The sequence below is a fragment of the Hippichthys cyanospilos genome, chromosome 6 (genome assembly GCF_059441005.1).
Source record: "Hippichthys cyanospilos isolate Australia breed blue-spotted pipefish chromosome 6, RoL_Hcya_1.0, whole genome shotgun sequence".
Taxonomy (NCBI): Eukaryota; Metazoa; Chordata; class Actinopteri; order Syngnathiformes; family Syngnathidae; genus Hippichthys; species Hippichthys cyanospilos.
This window is the reverse complement of record NC_142374.1, coordinates 18,684,027-18,704,765: the sequence shown is the minus strand read 5'-3', so window position 1 is coordinate 18,704,765 and position 20,739 is coordinate 18,684,027. Positions and strand designations below refer to the sequence as shown.

Sequence of the window (20,739 nt, the reverse complement as noted above, 5' to 3'; positions counted from 1 at the left end):
ACAACCTCCCAGCTAGGTAGTTAGTTAGCCAGACAATGTTCTAGCTAGCTAGTCAGACAACGTTCTAGCTAGTAAGCCAGAAACAACTTTCTAGCTAGTTAGCAGCCAACTTTGGGCTAGCAACCAACCTTCTAGCTAACTAGCAAGCAAGCCAGTCTGCCAGACTACTGCCTGAAAAGCACTCACAGTCACACCATGCAGGATGGCAGCACATAATCATGCCTTCCATGGTTTCCATGACAATGAACTAGCAGTCTGGAAAGCCACTGTTGACTGAAGAAAAAGTGTTGTTGAGCAAAGGTAAATAGAAGTCAATTGCTGCCGGGTGAGCGCAGGTGATGAGATGCACAAGGAAAAAACCAGCTCATATCGTTAAATCGCAATGAGGCGCAATTAATTGGTATGCTCTCTGGGGCAGAACCCAAGGAGCTGAAGATATATCAGACATGGAACACTAGGAGACCGAGGAGAGCCCGGGGACTTTCACTTCAGGTGAACAGATGATGACTTACTTTCAGGGCACGTAAATGTGTTTGTTCATTCTGAAAACAGACAGATTTATCCTAGTTCTAACAGGGTGTGCACAATTTTATATATATATATATATATATATATATATATATATATATATATATATATATATATATATATATATATATATATATATATATATATATATATATATATATATATATATATATATATATATATATATATATATATACACACATATATATAATTAGTTTTTAATATCACAAACATCAACATTCGATGTACAGCATGTGAAATAATGCAATCCGTAAGTGACTCTCACCTCTGAGGTTGCGTATAAAGTCATCGAGGCCCATCTTGCGCTGCGGTTTGATGTTGGGCGAGTACATGTCTGTGTTGAGGAGGACCACGGCGAAGGCCAGGATGAAGATGGTGTCGGGGTTATGGAACTGCTGCACCACATCAGGATTACACATGCAGTAGCGCTGGCTGAGAGCATAGAAGAAGACATATTATAAATCAACACATTTTCACACAATATGGATGGATGGATGGATGGATGGATGGATGGATGGATGGATAGATAGATAGATAGATAGATAGATAGATAGATAGATAGATAGATAGATAGATAGATAGATAGATAGATAGATAGATAGATAGATAGATAGATGGTGAAAGAGTATTCTAGATTGTTTTCATATCTATTGTTTCAAAAGGCTACAATTCACTGTAACAAATAATTGGATGCAAGTTTGGACCTTGTCCCAAAATATGTAAATTAATACAGTCCTGAAAGCATGTATTTATTCATTTCTACTTTATGCATCACATTTGACTCACCATAAATGCATTGAGCATCCACTATACGACGAGTAGATGCTCAATTCTGCTGTGAAATGAAACCCGCCAAACTCAACTTTTCATTTATTTGGTCGACTTTGGTCCAAAGTGTTTCACTGCTGCATGAAATGATGCTGACAAAAATGTTTTAATATTCAGCCTAGTTCTCTTGAGTTCCACCTGCAGGCTTCCATTGAATATTGGAAACATCTCTCAGAAGCTTTTTTTTTTGTGGCTCCTGAAGCGCAATCTAACTTAATGAAGCGGCCCCCTGACTTCATGGCTTGTGGCTTTATTATTATTATGACGCACATTTTCCCCCTCATCTTATTTTAAGATATGGAATGTGAGCTGGTTAGGATATGAGGAAAGGCACAATACCAGCATCTGGGAGTGTGTGCTATAGGGAAAACCGTGCAAATGTTTAAAGCGGATATTATATGTGAAAATTATACTTTTCAGCTGCTCTCATCTGTGTCTGATCATCGGTTGCCGTTTATGGTGGTGAAAGGACACGTTTAACAGTTCAAAGTGGTTTGCGCCATCGGTGATGAAGTCACACTCCGCTCGTCACGTTGGCTCGCACGAGCCTGATGAGATGCTGCACTTTGTCTGCTCTGTCGCTGCCCGCAGGCTTCAAAACGTCTCACTTGCAACTCCCCGACTTTTTGACTGTCACTTGCGCTTACACACGAGTGCATTTTGAGAGTCGCGGGGCTTTTATCGCAGCGGCCGCAACTAGACGCCAGCGCGGAGGTTAAAAACATAGCAATTAAGGCACAGTATCAGCTTATTTAAGCAAATATACCTATCTAATATTTGACAGGTCATAATTATAAAATCTCACAGTTATCTAATGGAAGCTAATAAAACGTATGAAACCAGAAAATGCATATCCATAAATTCTTATACGGTAATGGGCTTTTTAATCATCAAGTAATATGGCTAGCTAACATTACCTAATAAACGCTAATTAAACTTATAAATCCTCAATATCTGGAATCATAAAAGCATAAAATGGGCTTTCGAATATTTTACCAGGAGATGTGGTTAGCTAACATAGCTAATATTCGCTAATCAAAGATATAGACCAACAAACAAACTGATGATAAAATCCGATTAGTGGACTCCCTAATAGTCAACAGATAACGTGGCTAGCTAATGTTATGGAATATTAAGAGAATCAAAAATATAAACCTACAAAATTGAATATAAAATAATGTGGCTATCTAACGTTAGATAGCTAAGCAAACAAATAAACCCTCGAAATTCATTCAATCTGAAAATGGGCTATCTAATATTTTACCTGCCAATGTGGCTAGCTAACATTATAGCTAATATTCGCTAATCAATCATGTAAACCAACAAAAATAATAACCACACATTCTTATAATGGCCATTATAATATTGACCAGGTGAAGTAGCTATCTAACATTAGCAAAGCAAATAAACCCTCGAAATTCATTCAATCTGAAAATATTTTAAGTAATGCAGCTATCAAACATCAGCTAATTAAGCATATACAAATGCAAAACTCTTAACCATAAATTCTCTTAACCATAAATTCTTATAATAGGCAATCTAATATTCACCAGGTATGGCTAGCTAGGTTTAGCTAGCTAATCAAACAAATAAACCCTCAAAATATGCAAACATTAAATCAGATAATGGGCTATTCAATATTTTACCAGGTAACATGGCTAGATAACATTAGCTAATATTTGCTAATCAAACATATAAACCAACAAAATATGTAATTAAAATATCGCTTTGCGGACTATCTAATATTCAGCAGGTAACATGGCTAGCTAACATTAGTGCATGTAAACTAATCAAACATATAAACACGACGTATTTGTCAACCATTGTCCTCCATTTACTGACTGCAGTTGTGGATGATATCAAAACTGACAGCGAGTGAGTTTTTCCTTTAGCTTTGCATGTTGTTTTCTTGCTGGTTTCTCCCAGTAAACAAACGCAATGACATAGCAGCTACCCAAGTCATTTACTTGATGTAATATGCAGCAAACGTTGAGGCAAGGCGAGCTCCGCCACTGAATGCATGAGTCCACACACCCTCCCAAACGCGCACACACACTTAGCGCATGTTTATGCACTGCTGCGTGAATAAACAGCAATATCGTGCATGCGTGTGTGTGCGTCACTCTTGGCTCTCCGTCTAATGTCAGTAGTGTGTTTCCACAGCGGCCTGGCATCTTCACATCAAAAAGGTTGGCACGCCAGCTGGCACAAAGAAGCCTTCGCCGCGATGACAGCGCAACACACGCGCACGATGACATAACAAGCGTTATGTAACGCGTACGCCACATCTCGATAGGGCCCGCTCACTTGTGACCTATGCTCACAAAGTGTGCTCGGTGATTGACGGTTGACAGATGTGTAATGTGTACCGTCCAAAGGGCCCGGGAACATATGACTCCATGACAGGTCATGAAGTGCTCTTATGAAGTGTTCTGATTGGCCTTTAAATGAGCGGAGAAGGGTGATGATTATTTGCTTTTCACTTCATCATATTTCTTCTATAAAGGTCATCTAATGCAGTGGTTCTCAAAGGGGAGGGGGGTCCGTGGCCTGAATGCAGAGGGTCCGTGAAATAATTTGGCTTATTAACTCATTCAGTGCCAGGGACGAGAATTCTCGTCTTTGAAAATAGCAATAACCATGAGAAATCATAAAATTCTCGTCAGACACTGCATTTTCCGCACTATAAGGCGCACCTAAAAGCCTTAATTGTTTTGTTTTTTTTCAAAAGCTGATGGTGCGCCTTAAAATCAGGTGCGCCTTATATATGGATCAATATTGAGATTGGGATTCGTAGATGGGGAATGAACTGATAAAATAAGCTTGACCTGTTTCTTTTGTGGGTTTACAGTTGAACGATGTTGAGTTATTATGCTATTGAGCGTTTAGAGTTATTATTTGAGTTATTATTGTTATTAATTTGAGTATTACTACACTGTGATTGAAAAAGTTTGAAAATATGTCATTATTTGAGGGTGCGCCTTATAATCCGGTGCGCCTTATACGTGGAAAAAGTTTGAAAATATGTCATTAATTGGGGGTACGCCTTATAGTGCAGAAAATATGGTGTATATATATATATATATATATATATATATATATATATATATATATATATATATATATATATATATATATATATATATATATATATATATATATATGTAAGCTCCCTAGTAAGATATCAGATGATAATATTCTAATGGTAGGAACGTACCATCGGCATATTGATGTGTTTGTTGTTATGATAAAAGAAAGAGCTTTTCTTCTGGCACAAAGGACACGCAGTGTATTCCATTGACTGTGGCACATCTATAACACTAAATCACCGCAGCAATTTTTCTCAAATTTGTCCCCGCGAGCGGTGTGTGGACACATCCCGGACGCTTCAAGGGCAGCACTGCAGAGAAAATTTGTTTGCTCACTTTTTACTTTTTTTTTTTTTTACCTTCAAAAGTGGTGACTACAGGGGCACTGCACCATAAAGAAGAATATTACACTTGGTCTCTTGAAAGGAAAATTATTACGGGAGAAGCGACTAAATTGATTGTATACTCGGAAGTTCGTGCCCACTCATCAATGCAAAATAAACACAAGCACCAAAAGCAATAATTAACAATATGTGATGAAGAATATATCGGATGAAGAGCGGCGTAACGCCTTTGTTGGGAAAGTGTTGTTGTGGAAACGAGAGCAACTATTTTTGGCCACTCACCACCGATCCTCATCATTTTTAGGTGCCGTAATTGGCGGGTTCATCCACGGTTGCAGGCAATCAGTATAATTTGTTAATGATACCAAAGCTTTGCTCTCATCACAACCTGTCACCACGAGCTCTCTCACGCACTTAAAATGTCTCCCTGGATGTGGTTGTCTGCTACCCCCAAGGCTAATTCATGACATCAAAGATCCCTTTCCTCTCTTTTCTTTTTTTTTGGGTTGTTTTTTTTTTTAGATGTAGTGCAGAATATGCAAGCACCGGTGGCTGGCGGCATAACAAAGAAGATGGATGCTCTTTTGGTGGTGAGCATGTGATGGATTTATGATGTTGAAGAGCAACACTCAACTCCGTGATCCCGCAGGTGAAACTTCAAATAAAATCAGTAAAGTCGGACAATCGTGCGGAACGTCAAGCAAAAATCCAACGGGAAAAGAATGAGGAGGGACAATTAGGAGAGTTATGGATTCACATTGCTGAGACTGACCCAATATTTTTGTTCTGCGCTAACAAAATGAGTTTTTACAGCGGAAAACGTCTTTTTATGCTAGTGACACTTTAAATATTTAGCCATTTTTTTGCAGCAAAAAGCAAAACAGGTCAACTATTGGCCAGGCTGATTATCGATGAATTTTGGCCAATAAAACATCAGCAAACGATTTTTTTTTTTTTAGTCTAGTTCACTTTATACTGCTGACTGTAAACTCACAGCACCTTTTGTTTTAGTTTGAAATTAAAACAAAGATACTGTACGCGAAAGATAAACATCAGATATTTTGAAATTTGAGGTAAAAAATCTTTACTGTAGAAAACTAATTTTTGCTAGCAATGTGTAACTTTTGTAAATTTTGAAAAAAAGTCAATATATTTTTCTCTTTAACTGAAAATCAATATCAACTTCCAACAACGATTATCGACTATCAAAAATTGGCATTGGACATAAAAAAATTGCATTCCATTTCAAGTAAAACCTGAATATTTTGTTTAGGCTATAATTAATAAAATAACCAATCGCAGCTCAGTTGTTTTCTAGGTTTGGTCATGTGACATTTGCAAGCTGAGCCATGATTGGTTGTTACTTGACAACACGTGATGTCATTTTTATGTCAAAAGCACAATAAGAATTGAAATCTGAATTGGTAGATTTAATGCCAATCATTTTTTCCTTTTATCTGAACATGAATCAGCTATATAACAATTATCTTACAACCAATCCCTGGTAAAAAGCTGCAACAAAATTATTTTTCATCTACAATGAACTCTTTTAGTACCAAGCGTTATCGGAACAGAAAACCTCTGGAGGGTCAGTATATTTAGCATTTTCAGTCATCTTTAAAGGCCGACAGAATAGTGTGAGCTATGTATATATGGGTTGTATGTATTATATGAGGTAATATATGTGTTGGAAGTGTGGAAACACTGCCATCCAGTGGTCACAGTTATCACTACAGTGCTCAATTGGCTTTTATTAGTAAGTATTAGTCAAGGGTTTTAGCTACCCTCCATTAAAAAAAAAAAGATTCATGTATTTGACCAGAATTTTATTAGTTGTTATTGTTATTACTATTTTAAAAGATGAGAATTCTCACCCTTGTCAAAGAGTTTATACCTTTAAAAACACATTTTACCACTTGCTGTCAACTGACATCACAAGTGCCCAGGACCAATCACAGCTCACCTTGTTTTTTTTGTTTCGTTTTTTGGTCATGTGACTTACACAAGCTGAGACTTGATTGGTTGTTACCTGATGACACCGTACCTGATGTGATGTCATTTTCAGTGGCCAGGAAGTGGCAAAATATATTTTTAAAAGGTATTAAATGAACATGAAAAATACTCTAGATGTTATTATAAACAAAATATGATCTTTGTACTGCTTTGTATTGTACTGCTTTGTACACTATTGTATTGTAGTGGACTATCTCTTTGGAGTACTCATGTTATAATTTATCTGCATGTTTGTGTATCTCACCTAAAGGCCTCGATGAGCCGCTCCACCTTCTGCGCCTCTCCCTGCACGCGCACATGAGCCTGGAACTTTCTCAGAGCCTCGTCCAGCTCCATGCCCGAGAAGTCCATCTCGTCCACCACGCAGCTGCCACGTTGCGGCAAAAAAAAAAATAAATAAAATAGAAAGTGAAAAAAACAATTTCGCATTTAGGGAAGGTAACGCGAAATGAATGCACACACACACGCAGGGACGCTGATGGCTAAAGCTTCCTCTTACAGTCATACTTCCATTTTGGAGGCACTGACCTGGAAGACGCGCGCACACACACGCACACACACGCACACACACAAAAGTGGAAAGAGGAAAGTGATGACAGTGGGAGATAAGAAGGCATGAGAGTCACAAATGATGACATTCAAAGGAGTACATGAAAGGCTTCCAATGTGCCATTGGCAGCAGCACATACATGAATGAGTGTGTGTGTGTGTGCGCGTGTGTATGCGCAGTGACCTATTTTGACAAATTCTGCAACAACCTCAGCAAAAAGGCTGTCCCTCCATCCAGGATGTTTCTCCACATGAGAATGGATACAAAACATGAGCATTTGAATAGAAGAGTGTTGCATTTATGCATGCTAGCGTGCACTTTACTACTATGGGGCCACGCTGAAGACCAAAATAGTACAATAGTGACAGAAAAAAAGAGTTGTTTTTTTTTTCTGAGAAAGACGTCAATGGTCAAAAAGGTTTTTTGCAGATAAACTGAAGATGTGGAGTCATCCTTGTTGTCACTGTTTTATATGAAAATGCTTAATTTAAAAAAATGCATGAATACAAAAATAAAGCTGTCATGATCAAGATTTACGTTTGAGACTTTAAAAACAGGTGGGTCTAGAATGACACAATTGTGGGTCAAAAAGGGGATCAATTTAATATTTGGGTGAATCTGACTGAACGCAATTTTTGATGCTGTCTTGTCCAAAACGATTGATTGTTTGAGGTTGTTTTGTGCAGAACAAGTCGGAAAATTGAGTCGAATTAAAGCAAATAATGGGTAGTCATTTTATGACAGCACATTTTTTACCAACTATTTTTAGAGTGTGCAGTATTAAAGGGGTAGTGTGTAAAATTTAGACCGTTTTTCAATATGGTCAGCAGGAGGTGCTGCATTTACCATTGTCCTGAGCTATAACAAACATGGCCGCCTGCAGAGAAATGCCATCCCCCATGTAATATAATTTAATGATAACTAGACCTACGATTATTTTTAAAACATACTGTTGGTCATTGAGAACACATTCATTTGCAAGTTTTTGAAATTTAGAATCATTTAATGTATTCCTTTTTAATACAAAACAGTCAAAATATTACACTGTCCCTTTAATGGAAAGGGAAAATGTAATGTGAGAATTAAGTTGTATTTAAAAAAAAAAAGACAGAATATGAGAAGAAAAAAATCGTACTAATTTGAAATAGTACAATGGAAAAAAAATCAAGTGTAGAGTTGTAATATTATGAGAAAAAAGTAAGAAATATAAAGTGTTTCCTCCCCAAAAAGATGGAAATTCCACAGAAAAACAATGTAAATATTTAAGAATAAAATTGTAACATCGTATGAGACAAAAATCTTAGGTCTCCAAGAAGAAGGCAGTAACCTATGATAAAAAAATATATATAATTATTTCCACCCAAAATTGACAAATAAAGCAGTAAAGTTTTAACCCTAACCCCTCAAAAAATCTGATTATTATACTACACGAATAATGCATAAAGTCATGAGAAAAATGAAACCAAAGTGCTTTGACCCTTGTGCGGTATTTTGTCCAATCTTTATATCAAAGGCCTTTCACTTTAAAAAATTTTCACTCAGATGGCGACAACGTGTCAAAGTTCAACATGGCATGACCACTTAGTTATCACACCACCAGCAGTGTGCCATTTCTTGGCTAAAATACTATGAGAATGATGTGGACGAAAATGACCCAATAATGGTCAAAATACAGTACTGCACAAAAGTTGGAAGACATATTTGATGCTAATTAGAGGACATATTATTGGCAAATGTCCCTCAAATTATTTTAGAGGCCCAGGCCTGTTTCAATAGTTGTATTTTAAATAATTCAGTTGAAACTCAATTCAAGGTTTTTATTGGCCCTTTTGAATTTCGTTTTACCTTTGCTATTGTCAGACAAGTTATTTCTGTGACTTTTTTTTTGTCTCATTAGTAGAAAGTTTATGCTTAAAATCGAGTTAATACAATGAATATGAAATTCAGTAGGATATTTCAACTTTTGGGGATTGAAAAGGAGAAGTCTCAAAAGCACTTTATTCTGATATTGACTCGAGCCAATTCAAACGTATTCACTGCAGAATTGTCTTCTTTGTGGATTAATTTATCGGTACAGGTGGCCTTTACACACAGGGAAGATAATATTTCGCTAACGTTTTTTTTGCAGTTCACAGCTCCCACTGTAAAGTTCGTGATAAGATCTTTTTCCATTTCTTTTTTTAAAGAGTTTTGCAGTAATGCTGCAGACAAGCCACAGCTCATTCTTAACCTTGAAAAACATTTGACGAAAAGCTCTTAAGATCCAAAGTATCTTTTTTTTCCCCCTTTTTCAGCAACACAATTCCATATGTTCAAAGCTGCTTCTTTTGGCGCGTTTATATGTTTGTTTCTCTGCTTACCATTCATCAGCTTTGAAAGATGACAAAGAGACCCAGAGGTGCTCGAAAACCAAAGGCTGATTTAAATCTGAAGATAAAAGTAGCGAAATTGCCGCTGATGCAACTCCAGGGTGTAAAGTAACTCGCTATATGGCTATATGTCACCATTAATGCATTTGGGCCTGTGCTTATTACTCGCAGAATATCAGCATAGCTGTCGATGCAAGAGTCAATAAAAGTGGGAAGTGCTAAACCTGAAAAAGGTCTTGTATAATTCATCGCTCTGGCCCGGCATCCCAACATCAGCATGAATGATGTCGCTGATAAAATGTTGAAGGGAACGGTCGCTCTTGAATGATGGGAAATGTAGGCATTGCTCCCACAAGCGTTCATATGCACATTACTCACAAAAAGTTACGGATATTCGGCCTTTGGATGAGCCCGAATGCATTCAAACTAGGCCTGCGAAATTTATGGCCAAAATAATAATCACGATAATTATGGTCCATATTGAAATCACCATTATTAATCACGATTATTCATCACGTTTGTTCAAACGTCTATTTATTGCCCCTTATTTAAACAAGCAATATATGAACATACATAGATAGATAGATAGATAGATAGATAGATAGATAGATAGATAGATAGATAGATAGATAGATAGATAGATAGATAGATAGATAGATTGATTGATTGATTGATTGATTGATTGAGTCGTCAATTATCAGGATTAAAAAGATAGCATTATAACACTAGCCAGACAAGTGTTTGTCAGTTAGCTAGCTAACTAGCTAGCTAGATTGATTCATATATTTTTAATGAACAATTATCTACATCTATCTATCTATCTATCTATCTATCTATCTATCTATCTATCTATCTATCTATCTAGCTAGCTAGCTAGCTATCATCCATCTATCTATCTATCTATCTATCTATCTATCTATCTAGCTAGCTAGCTAGCTAGCTAGCTATCATCCATCTATCCATCTATCTATCTATCTATCTATCTATCTATCTATCTATCTATCTATCTATCTATCTATCTATCTATCTATCTATCTATCTATAATAGCATATTATAGTATAGTATACTTTTATCAACTGTAGTGTCAAAAGTATAAAGTTGGACTCAAATGTTGTATCGTTACAAGAGCACTGTCATATTTTGTTTAAGGGTAAAAAAAAGCTTAGAGTAAAATGTAATTCTTTGAGAACAAAACTCATAAGATTACAAAGTGCTATGCCAAAATATTTTTGAAGGTATATGCGTACTGTCGTACTTCATGGTAATAAAGTTATGAAAAACAAGCCTTTTTTTGTGGTATAGTTATGGGAACAGCATTGTAAAGTTTTACAGTTAAAACGCTGCAAGAAACCAGGAATTACTGAATAAAAGGAAGGCTATTTCTAACAATTTATCACTGGCCATTCTTGCACTGCCTTTGAACAGACTTTCTTTCTTTATTTTTTTGCTTCTGACCTTTTTTCCAATCCCCACTGAAACGCTTGAAGGATGGCAAAGGTTCAATTGCTTGAAAAAACCTCTAATGGCTTACAAAGACTAGAGAGCAGCGGTGAATTATTTATATTGAATCTAAAGTTGTCTCCGTTGGGGGAACAAAACAAACTCCGGCATCTAGGAGATTCTATTTAAAGTTACAAGTACAAATATCCGATATTGTCACCAAGAAGGCATAAAAACACTGGAAGAAACTATCTTTACATCAAACCATATGTGGGAAATACCACTTTCACCAAATGTAATGGTTTTTTTTTGTTTTTTTTACAATTCAGATGACAGTGAGATATTTTCATCAAATTAGCCTAAGGGGCGCTCCTTCCTCATGCGAAAAAGCCACTTAAAATAAGCATAGATTCTACTTCCTGTAGAGCAGGGGTAGCTGGGGCTAATATGCAAATTAGGCCCACGTGTTGTAGTATTTGTGTATTTAAGGGGCTGGCCTATTGTGTGACGTCAGGAGTCATTATATGTTTCCTTCGACATGATATAATGAAACCGGACAGTCTCGCCATTTCTAAGACCGTCCTTGAAAAACAGCATTGCATTTTGTCGAAAAGAATGGCGACTCACTCAAGAACATCTCTGTTGAACTGCAGCTTGCTGTTGCCCAGGAATTCTCCAATCATCTGCCTGCTCAGGCCTTTCCTCTGCAGCAGGAAGTGAGCCACGCCGATGGCCGTGTCGGGCACGAAGCCGCGCGTGATTAGGAAGTGGATGCCTTTCTCCGGGTTCCTGTCGCAAAGAGTAATGTTTTGGAGATGATTTAGTTTAACAGTTCATACGTTTGTGCTTGATCTTTGTGTTTTTGGCGCCGCCTCTGGCCGCTGTTGATATTACATACATGGTGAGAAGGATGATGTGGTTTTTAGAGCAGCCACCCCCCCCCCCCCCCCCCCCCCCTTCCGCAAAATAAATCTAAGGCGTTGACCGGTCCGTGGTGATCAAAAGGTTGGGGACCACTGATATAAGTAAAGAATTTAAAAAAAAAAGAACAAATGCTAACATTTTAAAGGGACAGTAAACTTATTTAGCCATTTTCTGCAGTAAAAAAATAAACAATTTCTTCATCTTTCAAAATTCAAAATTCCTTTGGCCACTTGCCGTCGAATGAAAATGACATCACATGTGCTCAATATGTATAATGTTATTTTGCATTTGATGATGATGGAAATATTATAGAAGAAGAAGAAAGAGGTAATATATATTATATTGAAACATAATCAGGAGAAAAAAACAGCAAGATAATATAAAATGATATATAGTTAGCTAGTGTAAAAAAAGAAACATGTTATTTTAATACATTGGATGATGATGATGATGGAAATAATAATATCACTGTATCGCAGACTTCAGTATTTGTGATGTCTGTGATTGTATATATAATTGTATGGAATTGGTGTTATTATAAGACGTAATTATTTGAAAAAGTAAAGTAACATTTTAAAACTTGCAATAACAACTCATACCTATTTTTCTTACACTTTGAAAAAATGACAAATTTTGAGTCAACATAATAGAAATAATTAAAGTTAATGAAAGGATAGATCATATTGTGGTGTATGCAATTTTTATAAAGCTAAATATTTTCCAGTGCATTCATAAATATTCACGATGTTATTTCTAAACAGTGGCTTTGTAATACGGCCACCTTTATTAAGGGAGCTTTCAACCGCTTAACTCTATTCAAAAGGATACTTATGCTGTGTATGTGAGAGTAAAAAAAAAAAAGCTTATGAAAGACATTTAAAAAAATGGAACGTATTCATGCTCAAAGCTGTTAGCTCAGGACACATCCGGGTCAGAGCGGCTGTCAGCGATGCGTGCTACTTAATCAACTTTAATTCGCAATAACTAATAGTAATGATAAGAAGTAAAGGCCAGTGGTGCTCTCCCTCTATTTATGGCTCCTTTCACATTGTGTATGCCCTCCGCTTCTCTCTTTTATATCGCCTCGATGCCTTTGCCTTTATTTTCTGCTCTGTAGCCAGCCCCTCCCACAAAAGAAACTCCCAGGGCAAAAAGTGTTCTTTGAAGAGCGACGGGCGTGCGTGTGTGTGAGCCGTTGGTTTTGACCACATGGTGGGGACCAAATTCTGGGGTTCACTGTCTTTGCGGGGACCGTCTTGGTGGATCACACAAGTTCCGACCTTTTTTTGAGGGTCAAAACTTGCATTGAGAGTTTAGGATTAGGTTTAGCCAAATCTGTTGTGATGATTAAGGTTAGGGTTAGAGGCTTGTAAGTGTAAAAGGCATGTCCCCACTATGGTATAAAAAAAAGTGTGCGCGTGTGGGACCGTGCGTGCGTTTTACTCACACATTGAAGAGGTTTAATCCAATGCGATAGAGCCGCTTACGATGCGTGTCGTTGGACAACGTGGGCGAGCGGCAGGATGCCGGATCCTGGCATCGATCCCTGGGCAGGGAGACCACCAGAGCCTGCAGGGCATCGGGGCCGGTGCCCGCCGCCAGCTGCTGAGGGTGGGTGTAATGATACTGCTGGTACTGGGTGTATATCTGGGCGGGCTGCTGGTCGGACTGGGCCGAGGTGACGATGGCGGTGGAGGTAGACGTGGAGGCCGAGGCGGTTTTGTCCGAGATAGCGTCCCCCGGGAGGGCGCCCGCCGGGAGGGGCGCGGCCGAGCCCCTCCGTGACCCCGGGTCTAAATTCTCCAGCTCCTCGCTGGGGGGAGGCGCGGGGAACTCCGGCTCCTCGGAGGACTCTCCTCCCATTCCGCTCAGCGAGGTCTTCCTGCTGCCCGCCTCGCCGCCGGCGTTGCCCAGGGAGGTGGTGGTGGTGGTGGTGGTGGCGGAGGAGATGGTGTAAGAACTATTGCTGTCGATGTGGACGGTGACGTCCCGGAAGGCCATGAGCAGAGAGCTGGCGCTGCGGGGGAGGCAGGCGCTCTCGGCGGCGGCGCGGAGGGCCCCTGGGTCCATGAGGAGGCCCTGGCCTTCCGAACTTTCCGATACGCTCCACCCGCGGAGGGCCTCGTCTATTGACTGGGCCAGAGAATGAAGCTGAAAGAACAACAAAAAAAAATCTTTTATTCAGTTAGCAGTGCAAAGGTTTGTCACGGAGGACTAAATATGCATTTACAAGACTTAGGAGAGCTCTTAATCGTGACACAAAAAAAAATGAATGGATGTTTTTTTTCTTGTCTCCTTGACATATTCGGATACACACACCTGCACATTTTAAAAAGAGCAGTCCAATAGTGATGAAGTACATTAGTGCTGAATAAAGGACTAAAATGGACTGCTACTCCGAGCAGATTAGCTAATTATCTGCCCTTTGTAAAACCAGTGGGTCAAAATTAATAGCGACAGCGTCTTAGTAATTGAATTACGTGGTAAAACAAGCTTTTTTTTTTTGGTTACCATTAGATTTAAAAAAAAAAAAAAAAAAAATATATATATATATATATATATATATATATATATATATATATATATATATATATATATATATATATATATATATATATATATATATATATATATATATATATATATATATATATATATATATATATATATATATATATTGGACCTGATGTAGTTTTACAGTTCTTTTATTTGTGCTTTGTTTGGCTTGATCTTTGTATTTTTGGCGCCACCTCTGGCCGCTGTTGGTATTACATTTTGTAGTGAGAAGGATGGTGTGGTTTTGACAGCAGTCTGTCGGTGACGCACACGTTGTTTTGTCTTTGTGAAATCTGGCGCACGACTGCCTTTAAGTTGTACTTTCGTTGTAAGGATGTTGATGTATGATCACAATAGGGCCAAAATTTGTTTTTTGGATCCAACAACTTGTGACTGTGGATAACATGCTAGCTAATATTAGTTCTTATCTTCATCATTTTATATAGTGCTGCCCTGTATGCGTTTTGCTCGTTTGCATTTTCGTTTGTGCCAGGTACTTCCCTTGAAATTAATTTGTAATTCAGTTTTATGGTTGATTTAATGTAATTTGCGTACATTTTTGGACATTTTGACACCCCCCCCCCCGGTCCGCAGTAAAAATCTCAAGCATCGTGTGATCCGTGGCGATAAAAAGGTCGGAGACCACCGGTGTACAGTTAGTCTGCTGGGAGAGGCTCCAGCTCACCCGTGACCATAATGAGGACATCCACTCATGAAAATGGATGGCTGTTTGTCTGTACGCGCTTTGTGATTGGCTGGCTCCAGTCCCCTACTTCTCCTGCCAAGTCATCTGGCATAAATCTCCAGCTCATACGCAGTCCTAACGAGGACATCTACATCGGCCATAGTTCTAATGCAAGAATGAAGAGTTTTGAGTGGTGACTAGTTTGAGGTATACCCCGTCTCTTATGATGTATGTCCGCGATTAAGTTTTCTAATTCTGACGTAGAATGAGAATAGCTCCAGCTTACTTGTTCGGAGAAGCAGTCCTCCAGCTGCGAGAGCGAGGGCCCGGGGTTTTGCGAGGGCGCCGGCCCAGAGGTGGAAGGGGCAGCAGCCGCGGTCGGGGCGGACGCCGGAGACGGCGGCAGAGAGGTGGAGCGACACGGCGGCGGTGGCGGCGTCTTGGAACGAAGCGGGATCTGTCCCCCTCCCGGATGGAGAGAGTAACTGTGTCTCTGGGTGCTATTGCGGTTCCGTCCCGAGGGACTGGGCTGGCGCAGGGAGATCCGGCGGGGTAGTTTGCTCTCCGAGAGCGAGTTGCGGATTTTTTGAAAATTTTTGCTGAGCTGGTATTGTCGGAAGGCGGTCTGGATGCGGCGGGCGGCCCGGCGGGCGATGAGGTGGCCTCCGTACTTCTGCTCTAGGTCTTCTATCTGGAGAGAGGACGGAGTGAGGGATTCTCTTTCAGACGTTAGTGAATTAAATGGTATTTATTATCCTTCAACAGCTTACGTGGCTCAATGGGCCTTGAAAGAGAGGACGGCAGACAGCAAACATAAACATCGTGTGTACCCAAGGTTTATACTCATCTAATACGATGTTTTACTACTTTATTGAACCGAGGCGCATACTATACAGCGGTATCTTGACATTTGCGTTTCATTCATTCTAGTCTCCCTACCATTTTCAATCATATATCAAAACACTTGTTACCTTGAGAAATGCATTTTTCCAGATCCCCCCCCAAAAAAATTTGGGATGATAAAAGATGTATTGAGTTTCATAGATATAACCAGCCTTATGAAGCCAACTGATGTGACCCACAGCGGAATTTGGTTTGTCATCTCTGCTAGCAAAAAACTTACAATTTACCCTACCTACTTCCGATTGAGACTCATTTGCATAAATTCCCTGTAGGGCTGCACTATCAGTTATTTTAAGTTTTCTGAAATCTTACAGAAAATCTCAATAAAATGTTGAGTAATTGGATAAAAACAAAAAATATTTTCTTGCTTGCTGAAAAACCATTATACATTCGGAAGACCAAATCACACATTTTCACATAATTATGAATGAACAAGTTTCATAAATTTTTGAGGCTCAACATTCTTTTACTTATATTTAAACTGTTCTTAGGAGCACACTACTTCCTGCATCTACCTCCAAATCTTGCCTCATGAATTTTAGTCTGTGAGTTTAATTTGTTGGCTAAAAAAGTACATTTTAGTCAGCTTGGTTTTTTAAAAAGTGAGCAGTAGAAACAACAACAAGTGTGCAGAGTCATTTCCATCAATCATGCCAGCCTATATGGAGCACTCAAGTGCTGCTAGCTTGCGGCTATTTACAGCATCCCAGACACAATTTTGTTGACACAAAGTTGTTTGCCTTGACGAATTGACGATTTAACGTGAATTCATAACAACAACGCGTCGTTTGTTTTGGGAATGAGGAGCAACCGTTGGAGTAGAAAGACTAGTCAAGCTGTTACACCTTTACATGCTTCTGGGAAGAACTTCAAAATAAAAGTCCAAGTCTTAAATTATTTGGTAATCAACGGTTTATTTTGAAGTTGGCCTTCTCACAACGTTTAAGTCTCATGCAGAACATTAAAAATTGCTGCTGTGATTGGCTTGACAATTTTTCCGACCTGTTCACTAATAAGTGCTTATGTGGAGAAAGAAAAAAAATGCTTCAAGCATATTTTAGAAGCCGAGGTACTCAAATTAATTGAGAACTCGTTTCAGTCCTATTCTGTAGCAGGCGCTTGACACAGTACAAGACCCAGAATTTGTCCACCTAGTCCAAACGGGCGCTAAAATATCAACTGAGTAAAAAGTCATTTGAGACAGTTTGCTCAGCAGATAGCTCGCTGTGCGCGCATAATTTTTTAGTGAGTTTTCTACCTCACAAAACTCCGAGATGAATATCTAACAGGTTTTATATTGCTCACCTCGAGGTGAAAAACTCACTGCTACTGGAGCTACGTGCTGAGGGCGAAAATTCAGAGGGCCAAGTAAAACGCATCCCACATCATTTCAAAATGTCAAACCCAAGCGAAGCTGTTAGCAACATCATTTTAGAGGATAACCTGGCTGAGTGGGGCCCATAATATACAATGGTGATGACAAATCTTTGGATCTCAAAAAATGTGATAAGACCTAGCAGGCATTTCAAGCGTTTGGATCAGAAAGGGGGGCCTAAAATCCACACATTGCCAATTGCATCACGCAAGCTAGCATGCTAGTCCAATTTGGCATAATATCCGAAGCCGCTTGGAACTTTGCAAATATGTTAGATATTCTCAACCCTAATATAGCAGAAAACTCACCATTAAACATTCAAAGCCTATTTTTCAGCTCCATTTGTTTTTTGGGGGCTAATTTATTTTAACGTTCCACTTTCCGGAAAGCGAGTGAGTTGCAGACACTTGTGAGGCTTTAGACCGTAGATCAATGGTGTCCAAACGGCCCGGGGGCCATTTACAGCCCGCCATACATTTTATAGCGGACCTCAGCATTTCTTAAAAATAACTTTTGAAACAGCCAGCAATCCTTATTGATTGAAGGTGTTGAAAAGGTGTGGGGTTGCAACCCACTCACATCCCGCACTATTGAATTAGCGAGATTTTTTTTTTTTGAGATATGCAATAAAACTCTTTGCAATTAAAGAGCATTTTTTGCAAATAATGCATTAATGGGTTCAGATATTTCAGTTTTAGGAGCAAAAATGTTTCCTCCCCTTTCCGCAGTCTGTCAATCAAATTTGGGATCATATCACACTAGTTTTATATCACTTTAAGATTCTACAGAATTTTATACATTGCCAATATAATAATGAAAAAAAGAATTGCTTCACTGATTGCTTTTAGCACCTTTAGTAAAATTGAACTAGTGTGCATCATTTCAGTCCTTCCTCCATTTCTGACCATAACATTTTCAATTGCAGGTTTATGTTGCTATTTTTCTTGCAATTTTTCTTCTTTTTAAGTCAAACCAGTCAAAAAAATGGCAATTTTATTTTATTATGCATGTCTAATGCAGTTTTACCTCATTATCTTTTTAATGATTATTTATTAATATTTTTTCGCTGTAGGCCAGAGCAAAAAAATTGGTTTTATATATTTCTTTTTTGACAAAAGAAAGAAACTTTAAAAAAAAAAGGAGACAAAAGTAAAAAATTAAGTTCAATCTCTAGTTTGCAGATTTCACTTACAACTTTTTCTGAATGTAGCCTTTGAATTAAAATGGAAGGACACTCCTGCAGTAGAAATATATGACCGAAACAAAACTGAACATTTTTATCTTCATAAAGGCATGATTCTTGCATTGAATCTCACTACCAAGCATACTGTACCTAATAAATTGTCCCAAAAAGTTGCACCACCAAACTTTCCAGCAAAGAAAAAAAAAAAATCAGAGCGATAGAGAAAGGAGGACAGCCGACGCATATTATGAGAACACCCCGCAAAATGTACACACACGCACGCACACATACACAGAAGTCGTTATTAACTGTTACCATGGCAACATAGCATCTTTCATGCTGCTGTCGCTGTGGATGTTGAGACACTGGTGTTCTTTTTTTTTTCTCTCTCTTTCAAGTCAAAACAGACAGAAATAGATCTGAATGGGCTTCTCCTTTTGCAACACGCAATGTCATCCTTGCACCCCTCAACTCCCACCCCCGAGTCCCCCCCCCCCCCCCCTCGCTCAAAAACGTCACTCCGTCTCTCTCCTGCCGAGGGCGAAAAACATAACCCGATATGAGGGGCCGTCAGGGACATAATTAAGGATTAAAATGGAGCTTCACTATTCATTGGAAATAGATTTATTTGCTTGATTTAAATTCATCTATTTTCAACCCACAAAAATGTAAAACATAAACGGTGAATAAGTTTTTCTAAATATTGACAAAACTACAAATCGAAGAATTGTCAGGTGCCTCACGAAGTGAAGTTCACTTCTCGCACTCAGTTCTGAAATGTGCACACGCAATCACTGAAATTCCCTCATATACGTGAATAAGATGCTCTCATAATACTGAAACCTTCTCACGCATTATTTTGAAAGTGTCCAGACAACATAGGAAATTTTCAGTATAATATGTGAGAGCATTTCAGTGTATTATATTAAAGCTGTGGTTGTCAAATTGGGGCACGCGCACCCGTGGGGTAACATGAAAGCACTTTCAAGAGTTTACATGAAAATTTTAAAGTAGCATTCATAAAAAAAAAAAGTATCAAAAAATACTTAGTAAATCATGTAAATGTTTCATCAAGCTATACATTTACAAAATAAGTTCTATTCTATTACCTCATCCTGAAAAATCAGTCTCCCCAAAACAAAATGGTTCGACCCAACCTGTCCTATGTCATCTGGCGTCATTTTTCAATCAATTGAAAGCTTTATTTACATTTCATTTTTTTTGTACATATTTACATATTTAAACATATTTACATATTTACATATTTGGAAGACATTTTTGCTAACGTTTATGTGCAGAATTATTGACACTTGAGTGCCATTGACGTGAAAAGACGTCAAAGGAAAGCCTCTCCAGGAGCGCCATAGACGTCAATATTTTTTTTAAATGAGAATGGGAGGAGAAAAGCAAAATTTAATATGATCCAAAAGAGGACACTTTGTGAATGCTAACGTGTAGAAATCTATATTCCATTTGAGCGTGTCAGGTCAACGGAAACCCTGCCAAGAAGTGGCAATGACGTCAATTGACTTCAACTGCATTTTTTTTTTAATTGAGAATGGATGGAGTAAATCAATCTTTACTATTGTTTCAAAGGACACTTCATCTCGATGACCATATTTATGTGCAAATATCTCGATTGGAGCACCATTGCCATAAAAGGACATGTCCAGAAACCCTACCAAGAAGCACCATCAATGTCTATTGACTACTTTTTTTTATGAGAATGGACTAAGATCAGTCAGAAAGCTCGAAATTGGCTGGCAGGTTTTTGGGTGTGGAAGAAAATAGCTGGCATTAAAGTCTTCGTAATATCATAATTATTTCTTCTTTTTTTCCAAATTGTTTTTCCAAAGAAAGACCACTACGCAAAAGATGTTTAGTAAATGTTTAATAAAAGCACAACCCTCTAAGTCTTGTTTTTTGTTTT

General features: G+C 38.4%; 1 protein-coding gene across 2 annotated transcripts in view; it reads right to left on the bottom strand.

The window, feature by feature from the left end:
• iqsec3b (IQ motif and Sec7 domain ArfGEF 3b) overlaps positions 1–20,739 on the bottom strand; it is a 49,501-nt gene that overhangs the window by 9,101 nt on the left and 19,661 nt on the right. For both annotated transcript variants that reach the window (XM_088416649.1, XM_088416650.1), the window contains exons 4-8: positions 15,635–16,039; positions 13,555–14,258; positions 11,811–11,972; positions 7,068–7,190; positions 815–981 (exon numbers count right to left, since the gene is read on the bottom strand). In XM_088416649.1, coding sequence (XP_088272775.1) covers positions 815–981; positions 7,068–7,190; positions 11,811–11,972; positions 13,555–14,258; positions 15,635–16,039 — 1,561 coding nt within the window. The remainder of the gene's footprint in view (positions 1–814; positions 982–7,067; positions 7,191–11,810; positions 11,973–13,554; positions 14,259–15,634; positions 16,040–20,739) is intronic.